At 40.6% G+C, this 21,671-nt stretch overlaps 1 protein-coding gene across 5 annotated transcripts in view; it reads right to left on the reverse strand.

Annotated features, from left to right (window-relative positions):
• The window catches only part of ASAP2 (ArfGAP with SH3 domain, ankyrin repeat and PH domain 2), an 84,234-nt gene extending 66,249 nt beyond the window's left edge, over positions 1-17,985 (reverse strand). Inside the window, exon 1 of one of the 5 annotated variants that reach the window (XM_074538116.1) lies at positions 17,453-17,985. In XM_074538116.1, coding sequence (XP_074394217.1) covers positions 17,453-17,578 — 126 coding nt within the window. In that variant the 5' untranslated portion in view covers positions 17,579-17,985. The remainder of the gene's footprint in view (positions 1-17,452) is intronic. The other 4 variants (XM_074538115.1, XM_074538117.1, XM_074538114.1 and 1 more) reach the window with 4 other exon arrangements.
• Between the last annotated feature and the right edge of the window lie 3,686 nt (positions 17,986-21,671).

Raw genomic sequence — 21,671 nt, forward strand, 5'->3', positions numbered from 1 at the left:
TTCCGTGGAACACAAGCAATTCCACCAATGCTTTAACATTAATGTTCACATCATGGTACTGCTTTATCCACTGGAGGCTTTACCTCCAGCATCTTCACAGTTCACATGTGAAACATGTCAGCAGGAGAAGTGCACAGGCTTTTTCACCTGGAATTCTGAAGTACAGAGGAAGGGGAAAATAAAATAATCTGAGCAAGCCCATAAAAGCCATGCCAAATCTGTTCAGCAATTTGAATTCCTCTTCAGCAATTTGAATTCCATCTAGTACAATAAGTTTGTATCTAGTGTGATCTCCAAGGGTAGATTAGTCATCTGTTTGGATGGGAGTACATGAAGTGAATTCCCTCATTGTATATTTGGTGATTTCTAAAAATAACCTGAGAAAAGCACCCTCCAATCAGCTGAATACAGAGAAATTATTGCACTGATGACTGCATCAAAGAGCAGTCACCCTCTTGGAGTACAAGTGAAAGGAATGTCTCCAACTTAAAGCAATATGAGCAACAGTCCAAAGAGAAGGCTGACAGCGAGAGACTTAAAACTTACATAATCAATTTTCAGCCATGTCTTAGATTTGTGTGTACAGCTGAGAAAATTTAAATCTCTGCACCTTAGTTTGGGGGAGATAATTCTTAAGGAAGAGAAATATCAGAAGAATACATGCATGGGATTAATTGTATTACCGTGGTCAGGGATCCAGACAGATCTATGGATTCATAAAATCCTCTGGCCCAAGACTGCCTCAGTGAGAAAGCACAAACTCCCAGCAAGGAAAAAACCCTCAAATCCACTTTCTCAACTAAAGTCATCATTTTAGTTTGAAATGTCTCTCAACCAACTTCCACTTTCACCAGGATCAGGCAGCAGAGGAACAAATCCACAAGGCACAGCACAAACAGAGTCCAACAGAAATGGCAGCCAATGTCCCTAATACACCAGTGACAACTCAAGCATCAACCCATTTCAGACAGCTGGTCCACATAAAAATTAAAACAAAGGATAAGGGTGAAAATACCCCACTGACAGTACCAAGGATAACATAACAAGCAAAACCCAAAACCTTAATGTGTTGAAACTATACAGGTCAGGCTTTCTTGGGTCCTCTCTTCATCCCCTGCCTGTCTTTTCAGCTGTGTCAGTGCGAAGCTGTACCTGAACTTTAACAAACCACTAGTAGAAATTGGGGGGGAAGAAAATCAGTCTGAAAAGCTTTCCAAACAGGAAACAAAAGAAAACAAATATCTAGCCTTTTGAAGAGGGACCTGGATACATTTATTAAATACAATTACTAAGTTTCCAACTGTAGCAATATAACTAAACTTGCTGCTCCCTTTCCTGGTGCAATCTTCTCATAGTGTGTGACATTTAAGAGCACCTATGTGTGCCTACAATGAATGGACAAAATACTGAAAAGCTTTGCATCTTTAATACTGTATTTCACTCTTCATTGCAGACCAAAAAACTAGAGAGGAAGACTTTGCCTTTGTTTAATTGAACAGTATTGGTGTTTATTCACATCTAGTGTTTCAAAGCAGCAATTTCAGGATAAAACTGGAAAATGTCAGCTCCTTGTCTTTAGCATTGTTCTTCATATTTCCTTGCCCTTTTCTTTGTCCACATCTTAGCACTGAGAAATCAGTTCAGTAGCTTCACTACAGTTCACATTTCTAAACTTCTGCTTGTTTCATAAATATACACATACTATACCAATGCACACACATGCACCAAAATGCACCCTAATTCAACTTCTTGGTGCAGTCCCAGTAGTTTCATGAGCAGGACATTTATAAATGGCTTTGGATGTTCCATATACTAGCATTTCTTTTTATTCACTTAGAAATGCCCAGTAAACTCCTGAACAAGAAGAAAAGTGACCATGTATTTCACATGGTGGAATCAGTTTGTCCTCTCAGGCAATGCTTCTAGTTTTGCCTCAAAAACCTCTTTTGTAAGACTGGTAAGATTGCTTATTTTAGCATTTGTTTCAGCACAACTGAGACTATGAAGCCTATAAATAGTTTTCATAGCCCTGCTCAGCTTCTACTGATGAGCACTCAGACTGCTCTATTGTTAAAAACAGTAAATATAGCTTTGACTTAAGGGGGGTGGGAATTCTCTACAGTACATAAGAGAAGTCACACTATTGTGGAAGTGGTGTTATGCACGTGAACTGAAACAGAAACTCGAAGTGACCTTCTTGTGTGTCCTTGTCTGTGCAACCTTTTTTCCAAATACAGTATTTATGTCTTTTGTTCATTTACTTTCATGTGATTCTGATGGCAATCTGATGATAACATTTTTAAGGTAAATTACTTTTCAGTCAGAAGTATACTAGGGAGAGGAACAAGCATATCACAATCAAATGTAGATTTTCAAAGGAACAGCACAGAGGACTCAAGCTACCAGGGATAAGTAGCAAAGCTTTTTTCCACATGTAGGAACAAGGTCCAGTTTCACTTGCCAAAGGCCAATTCCCATTTTCACTGCTTCAAAAGTTTTTACTTGGAACAGTAAAATGTGTCAACTAATTAGAACCAAATCCATCTTACCATGAAGAAATCAGTCTGAGATTACTGCAACATCATGAAATGTTATTCTACATTCTACTCTGTATGCTTCATTCTAATTAATAATAATAGTAGCAGTAGTAGTAGTAGTTCTGCTTAAGTCTGTTTCACATTGCCTAGAAAGATTTAAGCCCACCAGGATTTGCAATTTTCAAACATTTATTTGTGCTGCTTCCCCCCAAAAAAACCTTAGAAAATAAAAAGATTGGTATCAATCCCCAAATCCATATTGTCTAAATAGATCTGTGCAATATAGATGGCTGACATAAAAGATGAGTGTTTTATTTGCCTTTTCAGTGGAGAGAGAAGAAACAACTGTTCTATTATTAGCATATTTAACTGAGGGAGCAAAAAAGGCAGGAAGACAGAAACTCAGAAACTGAACATCCCAGAGATGATTTTGGCACCTTTTACAGAGCCAAAGGGTATGGGGAAAACCAGGGCAGGAGCAGCATAAGTGGAGAGTCCCCACGCTCTAGTGGTTCATTAAACATCTTTTGTGCCAAACTTCCAGCAGAAGTCTGGCTCTTTATCTTATGCAAGTGTCCTCACACCAGTGTCTTTTTCTTTGTGACCCAGAAAATAATTAATTATTTGTGAAGGAATAGAAAAACAGCCATACTGGATCAGATCAGCACTGCATTTAACCTGATATCCTCTAGCAGGAGCAGCCAACAGCAGATGTTCGGGGCAGCAAGCAAGGAAAAGCACGTACACATCCTTCCCCAGGATAATCTCCCAGTTTCCAGTAATGAGTTTAAAAACAAAAGACTGATATACTCTCAGCCATAAACCCTACATAGCCCAACAGGCTATTCTCAAGAGAAACAAGAAGCCAAATTTTCTCATTCCAGGCAAGGGAAAGGAAAAAACTAAACCATGGGAAATAGGGACAGAGGAAGAGGAAGGAGTCAGCCATCACCTTTACTTTATTTTGCATTTAAAACAGTTCAAAATCTCTAACACATTCTTTCCTACTTAGCCACAGCAGTTTCCTTTTGGAAAGTGTAAAAGTAACTATTTCACATTTTCAGCTATTTGGATGGGGTTTTGCTGAAAGTAGAGCTGGATTACCATTTCATAAAATAAAGAGTCCATTGGAACAACAACAACAAATGCTTGGAACAACAAATGCTAAAGCAGTAACAAAATTTTGGGAAATAAATCTTGTGTCATTAGAAAAATTATCCTGGAGCCAGGAACCTACATGCTCTGAGCATCTAACTGACAAATATACAAAAAAAATATCAACACACTGATTTTTGATTTATTATACACAGTTATCTTAACACTAGTTCTTTCAAACAAAATCAGATCTCACTCTTAATTTTAGCAATTTACTTTAAAACATTAGTCTACTTAACAGTCATAAATCCTGCACTTCATCCATTCCAGTATTTCAGAGTAAGTAATAATGCCAGAGGCTGCTGCAGAGGCTGAACACATATAGCAACATCCTTCCCAAAAACAAAAGGGCACAGGAAGAAACTTGGTCAGTTGAGGAAAAGAGAGGCAATCAGGTAGTTATTGCAGAGACAGAGGAACAAGACAGGGTTCTCGTGCCTCACTGGACTGCTCTTGTTTAAGAATTAACAACAGCAAATTTTTTATACTTGTATCCAGGAACCACAATAGTTTGGCTTTTCTCCTCTGTCTTTACAGGCAATCTGATATTTGCTGTAATTAATCCTTGCTGACTCAAAAGATCAGAGATATCCACAGACATTCTGTCTCAGCTTGTTGTTTTTTCTACTAGAAATTAACTGTCAACACCAATGGCTTCAATCCTCTTCTCTGTTACAGAGGGTGGTAAAAAACTTCCTAAATCATGTTATCCCTCTCCAGAATCCTCTTTCCATTCTCCTACTCTTATGTCTTTCCTCCTTCAATGTATTAGTTTCTTTTCTAAACCCTCTCCAGTTTCCTTCCACTGATCACCTTGCACATTCACAGAAGGACTGATAAAAAGGGTGGAAAAAAGCCCTCACAGGCATAATCTGGGGCAAGGCATTGTAGCTTCTGAATGGATCCTAGAACAACAGTAATTTAAAAACACTTGAATTTGGGGCAATTACTTTACTTGGAGCAGTAGCTATGTGAAAAACTGCAGCAGCTATGACAGTTAATTTGTATAAATGAGCTCTTTGCTGTGAGACCTGTCAGCTAAAGAGACTGAAGGTTCAGAGACAAACCTGCAAAAAAAAAGGACAGAGTTTATGGCAGAATAATCTCTGAAAGGCCCCTTTCCACAAAAGCATTATTTCTCCAGCATCTGGGTTCATGGTTCTTGAGGGCCCAATGCCAAGGCAATCTGTTTAAACAAGCACTGGTGTATTTGGCAGAAGAATGTAGTAAACTCTTGAGCTAAGGACATGCACGGTGGAAAAAAGTAACACTAATGTGCTTTGGGAAATGAATACGTGAAAGTGCAAGGTAATTCTGCTGCAAAGGTAAACAATGACAGAATTTGGCACTGCTCTATGTTGTGTATAAAACCAGACCTGAACATGATGACTTTGTACAGTGCATTTATTAATACAAAGAAGGAATGCCTAAAAACCAGAATTCTCTAACAGACTACTTCTGTCAGAAGAGAAATCCTAAATCAGAAGTTCAGGGATACAAAATGTTACATCAATAATACAAGTCACTAAATGAGACTGTTTCACACTAACAGGTGTTGTATCTGTGTATTGATTTCCACAGGCTTCCCTCACTACAAAAAGTTAGAAATGCAACAGATACTCAACTAGGAAACAGACATCAAGCACTTCTGTGAAATAAAATCTCATGCTTAGAGAAAGAATGGCAGCTGCTTATGCCAACTATTTCTCCAGAACACATCCATCTCCTGCATTAACCAATTTTTACACAGAGAAATATACTTTCCTTCTCCAACACTGCAGCTATCTGCTTTCAAAGACAATATGACTGGACTTTAAATACAGATCTCCTAAGCAATGTAATAGATGATGCACTTAACCTTTACAGTTGCTCATTTATAAACAGAGGGGATGTAAAATAAACTCCCTTATTTAATATTTAATTGTTGTTTATTTTTTCAGTTGCAGTAGCCAATTCTTGATATCCATCTCCATTTATTTAATATTACATGCTTCAACATCCTAAGATATATCACCATGTAAAATAAAGTAACATAAGCAACAGGATTAAAGTTCCAATGATGATTGTCTTAAATGGACCACTAAGACTTACCAACCCTTTACCCATGCCAAAATTCTCTGGTCTTCACCCTGCAAGATTCTTTTTTCTAGCTTCATATTTTTGCATTTCTGTCTGCTGTCAGCAGTTCATGGTTGGAGTCCAGCTGTTGGAAGAGGCTGATCCTCACACTGTATCATTCAACAGCATCATGATGAGCTGCCTGATGGGAATTCCCTTTTGCAGATCTTTTAATTCAGGAACTCTTTTCCCTGGTATTAAATCTTTTTAGACACCATCAGAGGCAACAAGAATTAATCTTTGCAGAACGTAATGCCATTTTATTCTGCATGTGATAAGCCTTCTGAAAAGAGAATTTTTAGTTATTTATGTGAGCAATTAACAAATCAAAACACTTTCCAGATACTCAAAGTTCCCATATTAGTGGTCTAATTTGGTATTTGTAGTATTCCAAACCTCTAATTGAACCAGGCAGACACTCCTGTTACAATCCCCATAAAACAATGAAAAAGGAAAGAGTTACGTTTGCCCCTATGTACGATGTGCTTTATGCTGAAAATGAGAACGTTTGCAATGTGTACACAGATCAGCTGGATGCCATAAACTGATCTATCCCTCCACATCCAACACTCCTTTGACTTTTTCTTCTTTAGGTATCCAATAATTCTAGGGACAAGCAACTAGCCAAGAAAAGAGAAGAGTCTACAGCAACACAGCAAAACTGAACTTCAGTCTTACCAGGCCCCTGAGAGCTTCTTAGCAGGCATAAATAATAAATTGATGTCACAAACATCTCTGGCAGACACATACAAGGTGTCCACTCTGAAAGGGAACAGAAGGCACACAAACTCTATCTAGCTTATGATACACCTGAAACTCTGAGGGTGCCATATTCCCACAGCAAAGAACAGCAGGGGTGTCTAGAGGGGACTTCAGGAGAGTAAGACAAATCACCTCAAATGAACTATTCCTAGGGACATACAGAACCAGCTGTCAAGATGAGGTTCATCAGAGGTAAACCAGCACATTGGACATCATCTCTCTATTATCGGGGTAGAAATTTATTAACAGCATCTACCTATAACACTAATGCTATATTTTCATTATAAACAGTGTCAAATGATATAATTTATTTTCTCCTGAAACATTATAAAATTATTTCTGTTCTATAGTGGCTTTCAGACTTCAGCCTGTGATTTGCTGAAATCAATTTCCAACTTCTCTGTAATTCACTACAGCTTTGAAAATCTCTGCATTGTCTCAGTATCAATACACTTAAATGAAAGAATGCATCTGAACTGCCATTCATTTCAGGTGCTCAACACAGAGATCACAGGACACTACTACAATCCTGAAAGCAATGATCTTAAATTCTACTGGAATTTCAGCAGCTTTAAGCATAACTAAAATTAACAGTTCAGACATTCACGTCACTAGAGACAGCTGCCTCAAAGTGTAAGTGAATCTTAAGTGATGCAATTATTAGTGCACCAAACAGTAGAGAAACAATACTCATTTACATAACATTGATGCAAAAATAAAAGCTTTATCCCTAGAGTGGACCTTGCCAAAATAATGAGAGAGTTCATGTCATGGAAGGTATCTCTAGAATGGAACAGACGGTACTTCCCTGTATCATTAATTTAGATTAGGAAGGTAAATTCATACAACTGTTACCTAAGACAAAACACTACCTAAGAAAAAGAATTTCTGCATTTCAGTTTGAAGTAATTTAGATCAGAGAAGCATGTCCAGGCCTATCAGAACCTCTGTTGTTCTGAAATGAAATAGAAAAGAGCTACTGAATCAACTGATTGAAGCAAAAGAGACAAATGCCTGAACCTATATGTAAGCAAGCACGGTGTGTCCTTGCACCAGTGCCACATCCATATGGCCTGGGGCACAGGGAAGGCAGAGGCACACATGACTCCATCCCTAAAACAGACTGGGCTGGAAATACTGATATGAAAAGCTTATCATCTATATCCAGACCATATAAGCAACAGAAGAGAGTAAACTAAGCAGAAGAATGAATGAAACCAAACAAAAAGCAGCTTAGGAAAGATTTACTACTTTGTTGCTTCTTCAATGCTATTCTCATCAGCACAATCAGCATCCAGTCTACATGGAGCTCAGAGTGTAGGAGGACTCTGCTGGCATTTTTTCCATTGTTGTGTAACATACACCTACAATGCTGGAAAATAAACAAATAATTAAAAACATGTGCTTTGCAAAACTCCATACTGCATTTTTTGCATGTGACTACAGAGCAGGGGCTCTGTGATTGCAAATGCTAGGGAAATTTCTACTCCTATTGCAATAGCCAAACACTAATCCTGGTTGATTGAAGGGGCTTAAAATGATTACTTCATGCATTTGTTTCTGAGTTGACTTCCCTAGAATACAGCCTAAAATTCCTTGAAATTGCATATTCTAGGAAAGAAATCTTTCATTAACAATGAAGAGAAATCATAAAATATGAGAAAATAATCTGTAAGAACATCCACATCCCTTCACTACCATTTTTCCCTTCCTATGTGCTTTTTAAATGTAGCAGAAAGCTTTCAGCAATGTGGAAGTAGTTTGTTCAGCTCTAATCACTTCAGCTGTTTTGATGTATCAACACAGATACTTAGTATAATGCCTAGACAGAATTATAGATTTCAGCCTAGAACTACATTGATAATCTGATCTTTAATCAGGGCTAGCTGAGGGGTCCACAAACGGCAGATGGTTCTGAACACCACACTGCTCCAAGACAACAAGGAGCAGAGTTTCAGCCTTCTCTCTCAGTTCTCTATTTCTTCTTGGTTTAGCATGTCAGATGCTAGAATTTATACTATTGCTTCTTTCATGTTAACTTTTACAGCCACCTCTTAAAGAATATACTCCAAAGAAATACACTTCACTGCACAGTATGTCACTTACATAGTAAATATTTTTGTGAAGCAGAGTTCACATACACAAAGAAGCACATTTTTCAAATTCTGTCCAACACCTACTCAGTCGAAAACAAAGCCTACTACTTGAGATGAAAAGTAGTGAATCACACCACCCAAGCTAATTTCCTGCAAAGCCTCATTGCTCATAAGAAAAAGCCTATTCAGTTACAATACTGTATCTCAGTTCCTCCATCAATAAATCCTCCCCTGTAAGGTAAATTATTTTCTCTTTCAAAATAAAATTGAGATATTTATAATATCTCAAAGTCTGCATAATTCTTAATTACATCCCATTGTTCTGAGGAACTTACAGAACTCTTCTTCCATTCCTAAACTACACAGTAGAATATAGCTAAGAGATCACCATTATTCCCTGTCCTCCACCACTACCCCTTCCCTGTATTCCTGCCTGCTTCCCTGCTACACTGACCCTTTTCACATAAGCCCTGCCCCCACCTCCTAGGGCCTGTGTTTTCATCCTACTTCCTGTGTGAACACTGCCACACTCCCTCTTCCTCTGCAGTTCCCGTCAATTCCAATTTCTCTGAATTTCCTCAGACTTCTTATGCACTTCCTTATCCCCTCCTTAATGCTTCTCCCCAAGTGGCAATTCCTGATCCTTCAATTCCTCATAAGCCATGGCAGTACTTCTGCTTCTGAATAACTCTCTCAATCTCTCAATTAGTTTTTAATTCCAATTTCCTTCTCTTGTTCTTCACATTTGACTGGTGTCCATTTTACCTCTCAAACATTTCAGGTGCCCATTACTTTGTGAGTCTTCCCTTTCTTGCGTTACCATTTTTTTGTTGCTTCCCAGCCAAATTTCCTTGACCACTTAATCCCCAGATTGATGTAAACTTCAGAAAAGAAATCTAGATTTAGTCAAAACAAAAGAAACTTGTGGTCACCTTAATCACAGAAAATCTCATCTCTAATACTAAAACTCTTTGAGCTGATGTCTCTGTCTCCACTAAGAGCAGCTACACAAACAGTCAGCATTTTGCATGCAGAACAGTTTAAGCTTCGTGCTAACAAACGTGAGACTGTGGGGAAAAGGCTACCAAAAAAAGAGAAGTCCTGCCCTTAATTTGCAATAAAGTTAATAGCACAAACTTCAAACTTCTGCTTGTCCCATAACTAGAACTACATTTTCCAGCTGGGTTAAAGAAAAAAAAATTGTCTCAGTTAAAATGGACCAAAGGAGAGATTTTAATGCTATATGAAACCTGAGTATCACCACTTTGTACAGCTTTACAAGAAAGATCCTCAGTAATTCTGATTTCCCATTAGCAGCTTCCAGCACTGCTAAAAGGGTAAATAAGGAGACACACAATTTCTCCTATTGGGAACCACTTGCACATTTGACTATGCTACAAACGTGAAAGCACCATCCCATTGAACAGCAGTGGTAATTGCTGTAAATGCATGTTTAGAATGTTTTTCAAGCATTTCTGGAAGCAGGAGGGGAACCAGTACTTGTGTGCCACTCGTCCAGGAACACTTCCAATCTTTGAGTAAGAACACCTCTCCTCAATGTAACAGTCATGATCTGCATTTCTGCATTCATTGCGATTTTTTTTTAAATTGTAAATATTTCTCCTCTTCTTTCCATCCCTGCCTTTATAACCCTCTGTGCTACATCAGATATCAAGCTAGTCTTCAGAGGATTTGTCAGAAATATTTGCTAGTTACCATCTTAGTTCTTTCAGGATCCTGGGAAATAAGTCAACTAGCTCCAACAAACTGAGTGCATTAAGCTCACAATTTTGTTTATTGCCTTGCTTACTTGCACCTCTATTCCTACCATCTATTCTACCTTCTCCTAGACTTTGAGCTCAAAAATTGCAGCATAGCACTTGTTTAGATTTGGCAATACCTACATTACCTTTAATACTACTACATTCTAACTGCATATTATGTCTTCTTTTTCTCCTTGCAATTCCATGTGCTTAAAGGTATTTTTGTTTTCTTTACTGCCTCCTGTCACTCCTAAAGAAACTTGACTTTTGCAAATTTGTCTTTTATCTTTACACATATTCTTTAAAACAGAACCTTTCTCTGAATGTCTGGCTTTTTCTTCACGTGTCTGACAGGCTCAGATAAATTGTGACATTCTTCCTGGGGTGTTCTAAGTCTGTAGACTTTCCCAAAATTTTCCTCTTTCCTGGAATATTTAATGAACATTTTTCGGGCTTTAGTACATGCACTCTTCAGTTCTATCAACCTCACCAGCTCTCAGTTGAATGATTTTTTTCCCTATGTGTGTGTGCTTTGCTTTTAATTTTTGTTTTGCTTTTAGTACATAATGAATTCAGCCCCTACTATTTAATAAACACTTCACTTGTTTCCACACTTGATTCCTTCCTTTAAAGCAGCAACTCTCACATTAGCCTATCCAGCATTTGTTTCCTTATATAAAAGTCAACATCTTGGCTTGCCACGACAGGTGCCTGACTATAACATGACTTCTTCCCTCTCCAGCAACTTCACAAAGAAAATAAGATTTATTTGGAGACACCAAGGGCTGAGAACAAGTGAAGGCTCTTGCCATCAGCCCACCCATGAGAGTCATTTCACCTTAGCATGAAGCCCACCTGAGGTGCAGCCATTGCTGCAGTACCTTGGACAGGGCTGGGCCAAGGCAGGGACCTCCACAGAGATGGGACAAAGCACCAATAACTGCTGTAGCAAAGGAGCTTCAAGGCATTAAGAAAGATAAGGAGACTGCAAACACTTTGAAAGCATAGGGAAGCTTGATACCCAAGACAAGAGAGGGAAGAGCCAGCCTAAACAAGGGCAGACCCAACTTTGATGGAGCTTTAAAGGTTGTTTCTGGAAACTGGAGCAAACAGATCATCTGGGCTGTCTAGAGTGAGGCTCAGAAGGGGCAGTGCTGGAGTTTACGCAGGGAATGGCTGGATGTAATGCATGCACGTACTCACACACATGGAAGGTGAAAATTATAAAACAATCACAGATTTAGGAGCTGAACTAAGTGTTTAATAACCACTATTCCAACATATATGAATAAAAAGAAAGCACTTCACAGTGGTTCAGCTACTAACACACTACACTAGTCAGGTACACCAAGTTTTCTTGCATTTCTCCATCTGTATTCATCAGCCAGATCCACTTGACATGTGGACTGTAAGAACTCTGGAGCAGGGATTAGGCTTTTGTCCTGTGACTTTCCCATGCCTTCCAGAATAAAGGCTTCACCTTTATTCACCTTTACCTAAAACTGCTGCATATTACGGTAAACAGAGAACAACATGAAGACGAAGTGAAGGTGGCTTAAACCTAAGCAGAAGTAGCCACTTTCTACATTACCATCTTCTAGCATCAGCATGAAGTACACTAGATTCAAATAAGATGGTTCTGAAAAAGACACCAACATTATGGAAAACTCAAAACACAAACCCCCCAATTAGTAAAATACTTCAGAAAGATACATATCTTTCTTTCTAAATCTGTATTTTTTCATTCATGTTCCTAGGAGGAATGGGAGCATTTGGTGATGTGAAGCAGATTCATCACCAAATGCACTAAGGTACGGTGCACAAAAATCTTTTTTGTGGTTTGACGTTGTTTTAACTGACTGCATGTTGATGTTAAAAGTTTAAAGTTGAAACTGGCTACCTGAAAATATGCACAAAGCTCCAGCTGAAGCCATATAGTTTAGCTCCTGTATTTCTGCAATTTTTGTTCTCTATATTCCTCTCAAAAAGAAACAATTCCCACACTTCTTTTGAAATCATCATGCCTTTTGTGTTATAATGACTTTTCCAGAAACCTCTGGATGCTGATGACAGAGAATCATGATTCCAGAAAGGAACACAAAAAACATTTTAAACAACATGTATTTGTGGAAATGTATTTAGTAATGATGCAAGAAAAGTGTGTAAATATGTTCTACTAAAGAGCATGCTGTTTCTACTAAAAAGCAAATCTGTTCTACTAAAGGGCATAAAGATGTATTTTATTAAAAAGAAATATACAAGAAACCATAGCAAATTTCTCAAAATGAACTACAATATATGACACTTCCTACTGCTTCTCAAACTATACAGAATCACTCTCTTCATGTAACTTTGAAATGCAAGGCACAATCATCAACTACAGGAAAACAGAATCCAGGCCTATAAATGTAGCAAGCAAAAAGCAAATATACAGATGCACCCATGTATCCAGACTCACACTCTCCCACCCTACCAAGTTTTATTACATCTCCCCCTTGTTAGCTTTGCAGAACCAAAATGCAGAAGAGCATGCTACAGAATTGTACCATACAAGAGGGAATCAAATTCAATAAACATTGATCCCTTACACCAAGCCAAGCTGAAAATTGTGGATTGCCTTAGGTGGCAAGAAGATGTTGCCATTTCTGATAGAAAATTGCATTATAAATGACAGTGAGGGAAAAAAGCTTTTGATACAGAAATGACATGCCACATTTGTGGGAGTGGTAATTGAAAAAAAAATCTTTGGAAGTGTAAAATAACAGAATTATTGAGGTATAATCATCATGGAAGGGGACCTACAAAACAAAGGCAAGTAGAGACCTGAAATTACAAGTTACGTCTTTAACATTAATTCCTCAGCTTTTACAAAAATTCCTTGAGAGTGGTTTTTAAATAGACTGCAAACAACTAAAATCTATTTCTATCCAGAGAACTAAAACCACCTTTGGTACCACTATACTGTTTCTTTTGGTTGTACACTTTTCATATTGCCCCCACATTTGTCCTCTCTACTTTTTAGGACACCTTTACTCCAGTGGCAAGGGCCACTGTGATGTGGATTGTTCCAGTAACCTGTTAAACTCCTCTCAGCATTTCCATTCTCCTCCCTTCATAGGGAAATCTGTGCATGCAGTGAAGTTAAGTAGGTGAGTAAATTTGGTACTAATTTGTACTAAATACCTCAATCCTGACGTAGATGGAAATGTCCTCAGCACGGGGACTGTCTGCTCTCTCTGCTTACATATTAGTCTGCAAAACTGCTCCCTACCCTAATTACTTGCTCCAGCACTGGATCCCAATTAACAGTCAGAACAGAAATATGGGCTTCACTTCCACTCTTTACTGTAAAACTTAACTCATGCTTAAAAAAAAAAAAAAAAAAAAAAAGAAAAAAAAGTGGCACAATTAGATTCTAGTCATTCAATTACTCTAGTTTAAACTAAAGTCCAAAAATCTTTAAAATTATCACAGTTATTAGAACCCCTTTGTAGGTTTCATTACAATTTAGTTTAAGAATAGTCACCATAAAGTTTTAGATCATGTGACCTTTAGTAGAAACAGACAATTAAAAAGACTGCAGTCCTCAGACCAGTTTACTGATTTCAAGCAACCCCTCCCCCAAATCATGTGACCATGTCCTGCACTCTATCAATTAAAACTTATTTAATCTTAGTCACTATCACACTGCTAAAGGTTAAACAGTAACCTGTAAGGGCCTGTGACATACTGCTCACTAATAATTTTGTTTCAGAAGACGCTAAATATTCCCAACGTTTTGCTAAGCAACATCCTAATCTGAGAACAATGAAGAAATTACATGATTCCTTCTCCTTTGAAATCACTTTGTGTTCCACAAGCACGCCTTCCCTAATCCTTTTTCCACTACTGAGAGCAAATAAACAGATTCAGCAAAGAATCAGATGCTCTTTCTGCAAGTGTTTGAAGAGGCACCAGCTCCCAAACTGCAATGCAGGTGTTTCTGGTGATCTCAAAAGCCACAATCCATGGTCTGTAATCAGGGTATGTAATCACAGAAAACAGTAAAACTGAAAGTATTTTCAACTAAGAATCAACCATATTGTGAAACTGACAGAGGTCACTCAATCCAAGCTCAGATTTAAGGCAATACCACCACCCACAAAGATACACAGATAAATTATACACTCTTAATTGTCCAACATCTTATTGAATTCCTCACTTAGTGAGGTTCTTCCACACCACCATGGAAAACTTCATTAACTGAACTTTTAAGACACTATTAGATACCTACTAATTAACAAAGACAGAATTACAAAACTAGTAGCCAGCAATGTTAAGTACAAAAGACATCCTAATGGGATGTGAAAACACATCTGTGTTTGTGGGCAGCTGAGCTCAGGCTAACAAGTCACAGCAGCCTCCCCCTCCTGTGCTTCTGCCCAGCCTCCCCTGCTCCCAAGGGAGCGCCAGACTTGGGAGCCAGAGCTGCCTCCATGCAGGCAGGTGAATGCTCCATTCCACAACCATATTTTCTGGGAGTAGCAGTAAAGAGACATCTCTAAGTATCAGTATTAACCACTTCATTTGTTAATTTAATAAGTGTATACAATATCCTGGGAAGCAAAAACGTGTCTTCACTTAATAAACCAGCTCTTACAGTCGCTTGTTCAAAGCAGGGCATACACAAAGTCAGCAGTCAGCCAGTTTCACCTTACCTATTAACTGCTTTAAAGTAACTCATTCCCTCAATCATGCACAGCCAGACTTCCTAGTTCCCAGAACTGCACTGCCTGCTGCAAGAGAGCAGTGTGCTCTGCAAATCAATGCTTCACACCACCAGTGCCACTGGAAATGCACAGGTTCTTTGTATTCCCTGAACATTTTTAGTTGCATTCTTTCATAACCTTTAGTTCATAACAAGCTGATGAACTACTTCTTGCCCAGCCTCCCAGGGAAAAGGTGCTGAGCCCTGACTTCTCTATTACACAACTTACAGACAACTCTTTATCCAAGAATCACATTTAACCTGAAAAACCAGGCACGGCATGGTAAAGGATCTGAGAATTTCCAAACCAAAGTCTAAGCCTGAAAAAATATTTCACCATTTTGAAACTATGAAAATATATTTGCTGCTCTTGACAAATCACAGAGAAAAAGAGTCAGTAGTTGTTTCCACACATGCTTTCAGACAGCAGCACAAACAGGCAGGAACTGCTGATATTTTGCCAGAAGTGTTAGATAGATCAATACTATTAACAACTACTGCCAGTCTCTGCAATCTCTCACCTACTGCCTTGCAAACTTTACTAGGCTCAGTGTTTATCATCATTATTCCAAAAGATAATTTTGTATTAACCTAGCAGACAGCATCAAATACCAGAAATATGCAGATACAAAGAAAGATTGAATGTTCTGATTGAATTCCATTAAAAATCAAACACCAATCCACTAAATTCAACTTAGAGAAAAAAACAATTTTTTTTAAGAACTGCAATAAAAATCTCTAAATCTCACAAAACTGCTTTTGACACAAATTCTTATACCAACTTTGATCTTGTATTAGTCAATTATTAAGCACTTCTACCTTGCAATTAAAATTATTCTTTACTATAAATATTCAGAAAGAGGTTGTCTTTGTTACAGAATTGTTGATCTTAAGACTATCGGGTTAATAAAGAATAATTAAATACAGGCATTTAAGTGCAAGCTTGCAGGGCAGAAAATTACCTCAGGAGCAAGATTATTTTGAATTCAGCTCCTTGCTTTAGTGGTTTTGGGAACTGGCAAAACAGGAAAATCCTGAAAAGGGTGTTTAAACACCTAACCTGGGTTTTGTTCACTTAAGACAAGTTAATAATCCATTGCTAGTGGCAGTTCTTTTGAAAGAAGGGACACCAACAACTGACAAGATTCTTTTTGCTGAAGAGGCTCTTTTTAAAATATATGCTTACTGCAAAACAAATCAACTAAACACACACTGTAAGAACTGATGTAACAGGTAGATGGAGCAAATTAATCTGCAGCACAAGTAAGATTCCTTCTTCCTACAAGTTACTTCAGAAAAGCTGCTAAAGGAGTCAAGATACCCAGACGCTTCTCATTTCATTGTGCATGTATGACTGGGATGTGGAATGTGCTCTCACTGTGTTCAGACCTGTCCCAGATTTCCCTCTGATTTGAAACAGGAGGGAAAAGAGCCTCCCTTTCCCGAGCGCTGGCAGACATCCCCCGTGGAGGGAGGGTGGGCTGTCACCATCAGGTCCAACAGCACGTTCCGAGTATCTTTAAAGACAGAAAAACACCCGGCTACGGGCGAGACAAAAGCGGCTCACGGCAGGCACGAGCAGCCCGGCCGTCCCGGAGGAGGCAGGAAAGAGGGAGCTCGGGATCCCGACACCCAAGAGCGGGCACGGCCCTGAGGGAGCGGATCCCCAGGGAAAGCTACCTTAAACCGTATGGCCGGGGGAAGCGCGTTTAAATTTCTGTGTGCGGGAAACGGAAAGCGGATTAAATCCCACCTGTGCCCGGAGGCAGGCAGATACACACTCAGGGAAAGGACAAACAGGGAGAGCCGAAGCCCCACACGGCAGCTGGAGAGACCAAGGCGGTTCAGGTGGCGATGTGAAGGAAGGGGCTGACGGAGGAGACTGCAGAGTTCAAGTTCCCCCACCCCCATTTGCGAGGAAAGCGGCCGGAACCGCCCAGATCGGGGCTCCTCGAGCGTCTGGAGGAACGAGAAGGGACGGCTCGGGCTCCCCCATCTGAGGGCGGCGGACCACCCTGCCCCGCCGTGCGCTGAGGGGCGGGCGGAGCGTGAGCCCCGCGGGCCGGGGGAGCGGCGCCCCGGCCCTTCCCCCCTCCTTTTCTTTCCCCTCTCCACTCGGGCGAGCCCCGTTTCCATTTCCTCGAAGCGGCAGCCGAGGGCGCTGCTCGGGGCCGGGCGGGAGAGGGAGCGGCAGGAGCCAGCGCCGGTAGCGCCTTGTTCTCTGCAGCCAGGCCAGAGAGGGCTGCGCGCCCCGCGCCCCCCGCCCGGGCTCACCTCCTCGATGGCCGCCACCGTGTTCCTGCACTGGGCCATCCGGGTGGTGAAGTTGGAGGCGGTGGGTGACTTGTAATCCTCATTGGTCTCGGACACGAATTCCGACACGGAGATCTGGTCCGGCATGGCGGGGCGGGGATGAGCTAGGGGAGGGAGGGGGAAAGCAGGCGGCTCCAGGGGCAGGGAGGGGAGGGCGTAGAGGGGGGGCTCCCCCTCACATCGCTCGGCAACCGGCGGCGGCGGCGGCAGCGCCCTCCTCGCAGCCCCGCTGTCTGGAGCGGTGTTGTTCCTCCGCCGCCACACAAGGAAATTCCCCGCACCCACACTCCTCCTCCTGCTCCTCCCGCGCGGTCACGCAGCACCGGGGGCCGGGCACACGCCCAGCCGCGGGAGCTGCCTCCACACCCCGCCCTCCCGTTCGCTTTTTCCCTCTCGCTTTCCTCCTCCTCCTCCCTCACTCCCTCACACGCTCGCGGGGCAGGGGCGCGGCCGCGGACGCCCGGCAGCCCCCGGAGCGGACCGGCAGCCCCCGGAGCGGACCTGCCGCCGCGCACCCGCCACCGGCGCCCGCCCTGAGAAGATGGCGGCCCCCTCCCTCTTTCCCTCCCTCAGTCCGTCCTCCCCCAGCCCCGAGGGGAGAGGAGGTGGCAGGCGCCGGCTGGGTAATCCCAGCGACAGGCAGGACGAATCCAGCCGTGTGGCTCGGATAGTGTTTAACAACAAAAACCCAAGGGCAGGGGAAGGTGAGGCGCCGTGCCTGCCTGGCAGTAGGGGGAACAGGTTGAAGCCCACAGGACAGGTCTCCGCACTGTCCCCTCCGGGACTGCTCGCAGGTGCAGAGACAGTCTCTTCCCTCACGGCTCGTAATTTATGTTTCAACAGTTTAATCTGTTTTACGAATTCGTTGTCTAGTTTAGAGGGAGCTAAGGAGAAATGTTGTCGTTCCCAAGAGGTCCGTGCAAAAATAATTTTAGGTTAAGTAACGTTTCAATCTAAATTCTTAAAAAGCTTTTTCTGTACTCAAGGAAAGGTTGCTATCAGAGGAGGTGCTTTGTTCTTCAGTATAAAGCCACAAGGATCACTCAAGGCAAAAAGGGGTGAAACTCAGCCGGAGCTGTGGCATTTGTGACTGATGCAGCAGAAGGGACACTGGCAAGGTGTCACTGAACGACCATGGTGTTGCTTGCATTGGGAATACAGGGATGTGATCCATGGCAGGGGTTTCTTTTGGCCTCAAAGCCCTTGGGACTTCTAGCTGATTCCTGTAGAAAGCTTCAGAAGTCTGTATTTTGGCCCAGAAACTCTCCTGTGGCTCTTTCACTCCCCTCTGGTGATAGTTATTAGCTTTCTATAAGTGATTCTTTATTACTCTGTTTTAAAACTCTTCGGGGAATTCAGATGAGTAAGCAGGTACTCTTGCTGCCATTGTAAAATGTCCAAATAAATAACTGTAAGCCTGCCCAGATGTTACTGCCCTTTGCAATCCTTGCTAGATCCTTTAGCATAAATAATAAAGCTTGTCAGCCATATTTATTTTACTGGTTGTAGTAAATCAGATGAATGAATTGCAGGGTCTATCTGCATGTTCTTTCAGTTTTTTAACTCTTAGTAGTTTTTCTATCCTAATCATTCCTTATTTTCTCCAATGAAAGTCACCACTGTTATTTTGCTTTTAACTTCATTGCTCCTCTCCTTGTTAATACTTAGATATGATTACTACAGCATATAAAGGTATACATTGTTCTGCTTCTAATGCATTAAATTTCTTGTCTGTATTTGTACATCACATAATAAATAAATAAATATAGTTGAGTATAAATATTAATTCTTGCTAAAAATGTGTGATCTTAAATTTTCATTTTTGCATTAGCTGATGGTGGTACCTTTAAAGCAACACTTATCACACTGTTACCCAAACTTGGTAAACACTAGCATTCTTAAACTGCCTACCTTATCTTCCAGTGTAGCATATTTATTTTGATATTTTGAAGGGAGTGAAAAACTTGTGATCTGAAAGGCAAATACTCCTAGACTTTGACTTTCTGAAGCAGCTCTTCTGTCAGATATAGTGTGCAAATCTGCAACATAATAATGCAGCCTCTAGTGGTTGCATCCACAGTTTGATATTGGAGTATATGCAACTGAGATGGTGTCATGGTTTAACTCCAGTCCAGTACAAAGCAACAAAGTATACACAGACATTGATGACTGCTGCTCTGCCCAGTGGAAAGGAGAATCAAAAAATAAAGGAAACACTTGTAGGATGAGGTAAGAACAGTTTAATAATGGAAACAAAATATTATAATAATGATTATAATAGTAATTTTATTGGGAAGGCGTGAGAGAAAGGAGTAAAACTGAAGAGGAAAAAGCGATACATGGGACAATGCTCACCAGCCACTGGCCAGTACCTGTCCCATCACTGAGCAGTGGTTGATGCCCCCAGCCAACCCCAGTTTATGTGCTGAATATAACATTCAGTGGTCAAGAATGTCCCCTTGGCCTGGTCACATCAGCTGTCCCAGTTATGCACTTCCTGGCTTCTCATGCACCTGCTTGCAGGCAGAGCACGGGAACATGGAAAGTTCGATTAGAGTAAGCACTACTTAGCAACAACTAGATTGGTGTGATATCAACATTATTCTCATACTAAATTCCAAACACAGGACTGTGCCATCTGTGAAGATGGAGATTAACTCTCTCTCAGCGGAAAACAGGACAGAGAGTACCATCATGCAATGAGTCTTTGAGTTCTACAGATTCTCTTTTTTACAGCAGGTTAGGTTACATGATTGCAGTGGTATCTGATCTTCTCTCTTTAACTTAAACAGATTCAAAAATTTGCCATCTCAATGAAGCTGCAAGGCCTTTTTTCTTGACAGACTGTGCATTTGCCTCAGCTCTTCTCTTTATGAAGCTAAAAACTTGTGCTTGGGTAGACCTTCTAGAAGTTGTTTAGACTTGACATCAAGGCTCAACAGTTCAGAGAATTCCCTGCCCCTGTTATGTTTTAGGACATCAGATAATTGCATCTACAGCTATTATTCCAATTTTTCAGTAGTTAAAGAACTGTTAGGCTTTCTAAAGAACTCAGGCTTTTCTACTTGTAAGCATTCTTGTACACAGGCATGAAATAATTTCCCAGCTTATTTGTTGATAAACCAAACTGAACAATTCCCCTCTTTTAAAGAGGGGAGAGTTAATTTGAATTGCTTTGCATTGGCCACAAACCCAGACTGAGTATCCAGGTGGTGACTGTGAGTCAGCTGACACATGGCACCTCATTACTCTGCAGTAACACTTTTATTAGTGTGTGCAAGTCCTGTGTCTCTCACTGAAAGGCTGTTTTCTCAGCCCTTCCATCATTTTTACAGTTCTAAAACCTCAATAAATTATTCTCCTGCTTCTCTACTTCTTCATTGTTATATTCAAGAGTATTATTAGACTTTCTGGTCCCAATGTCATGCTCAGGCTCATCTAACCCTATAGTCCCGCCTTTAGGTATTTAAGAGTGATACCTAATTTCAACACCCCATTCTTTGAACCTGTGAATAAGTACTGAACTGGAATGCTTTGATAAGGAGACAGCTGTGAACAAAGCTTGCTTGTGCAGAATGGGGTACTACTGCTTTTCCTCTAGGTTTTCCTGATTGCTTCCTCACCATGGCTCCTCCTGTTCTGGTTTTGGACCCTCCCTCCCTCGATAGAATGCCAGTACCCTCTTTGACCCAGTCACTCAGTTAGAGGTCTTCTACTAAAGAGAAATAAACAAAAATATTTTCCAAATATTCATGCTCTGCACATTGCTGAAAAGCTTCTAATCTGCTGGATACACACCAACTACAGCTCCATTAGACAGAATACTTGATTTGTACAAACATTTCTCCCACCACTGACTTCAAAACAGCATTAATGGTTACATCAGTCAGTGTTGTTAAAAACATGTCATCTTCAAAATAGTAAGACAGATTTTAAAATAACTGATTTTCTTATGTTTTTGTTTATTTGTATGGTTGGTTTTGAGCCTTTAGAAATCTTATCTCTATGTCAAAATCTTTATTTGCATCACTGCTAGTGAGAACTCAAACTGAGGACCAGGTGCTATAGAAACAGAACAATAAGGCAGCCTCTGGAGATCTTGATATCTAAAATTAGCTAATGAAAGGCAATTGAGTTAAAATAAGGAAATACTGGACCATTATTGGTCTGTATTACAGTC

Source organism: Zonotrichia albicollis, chromosome 3 (assembly GCF_047830755.1).
Source record: "Zonotrichia albicollis isolate bZonAlb1 chromosome 3, bZonAlb1.hap1, whole genome shotgun sequence".
NCBI classification, from domain to species: domain Eukaryota; kingdom Metazoa; phylum Chordata; class Aves; order Passeriformes; family Passerellidae; genus Zonotrichia; species Zonotrichia albicollis.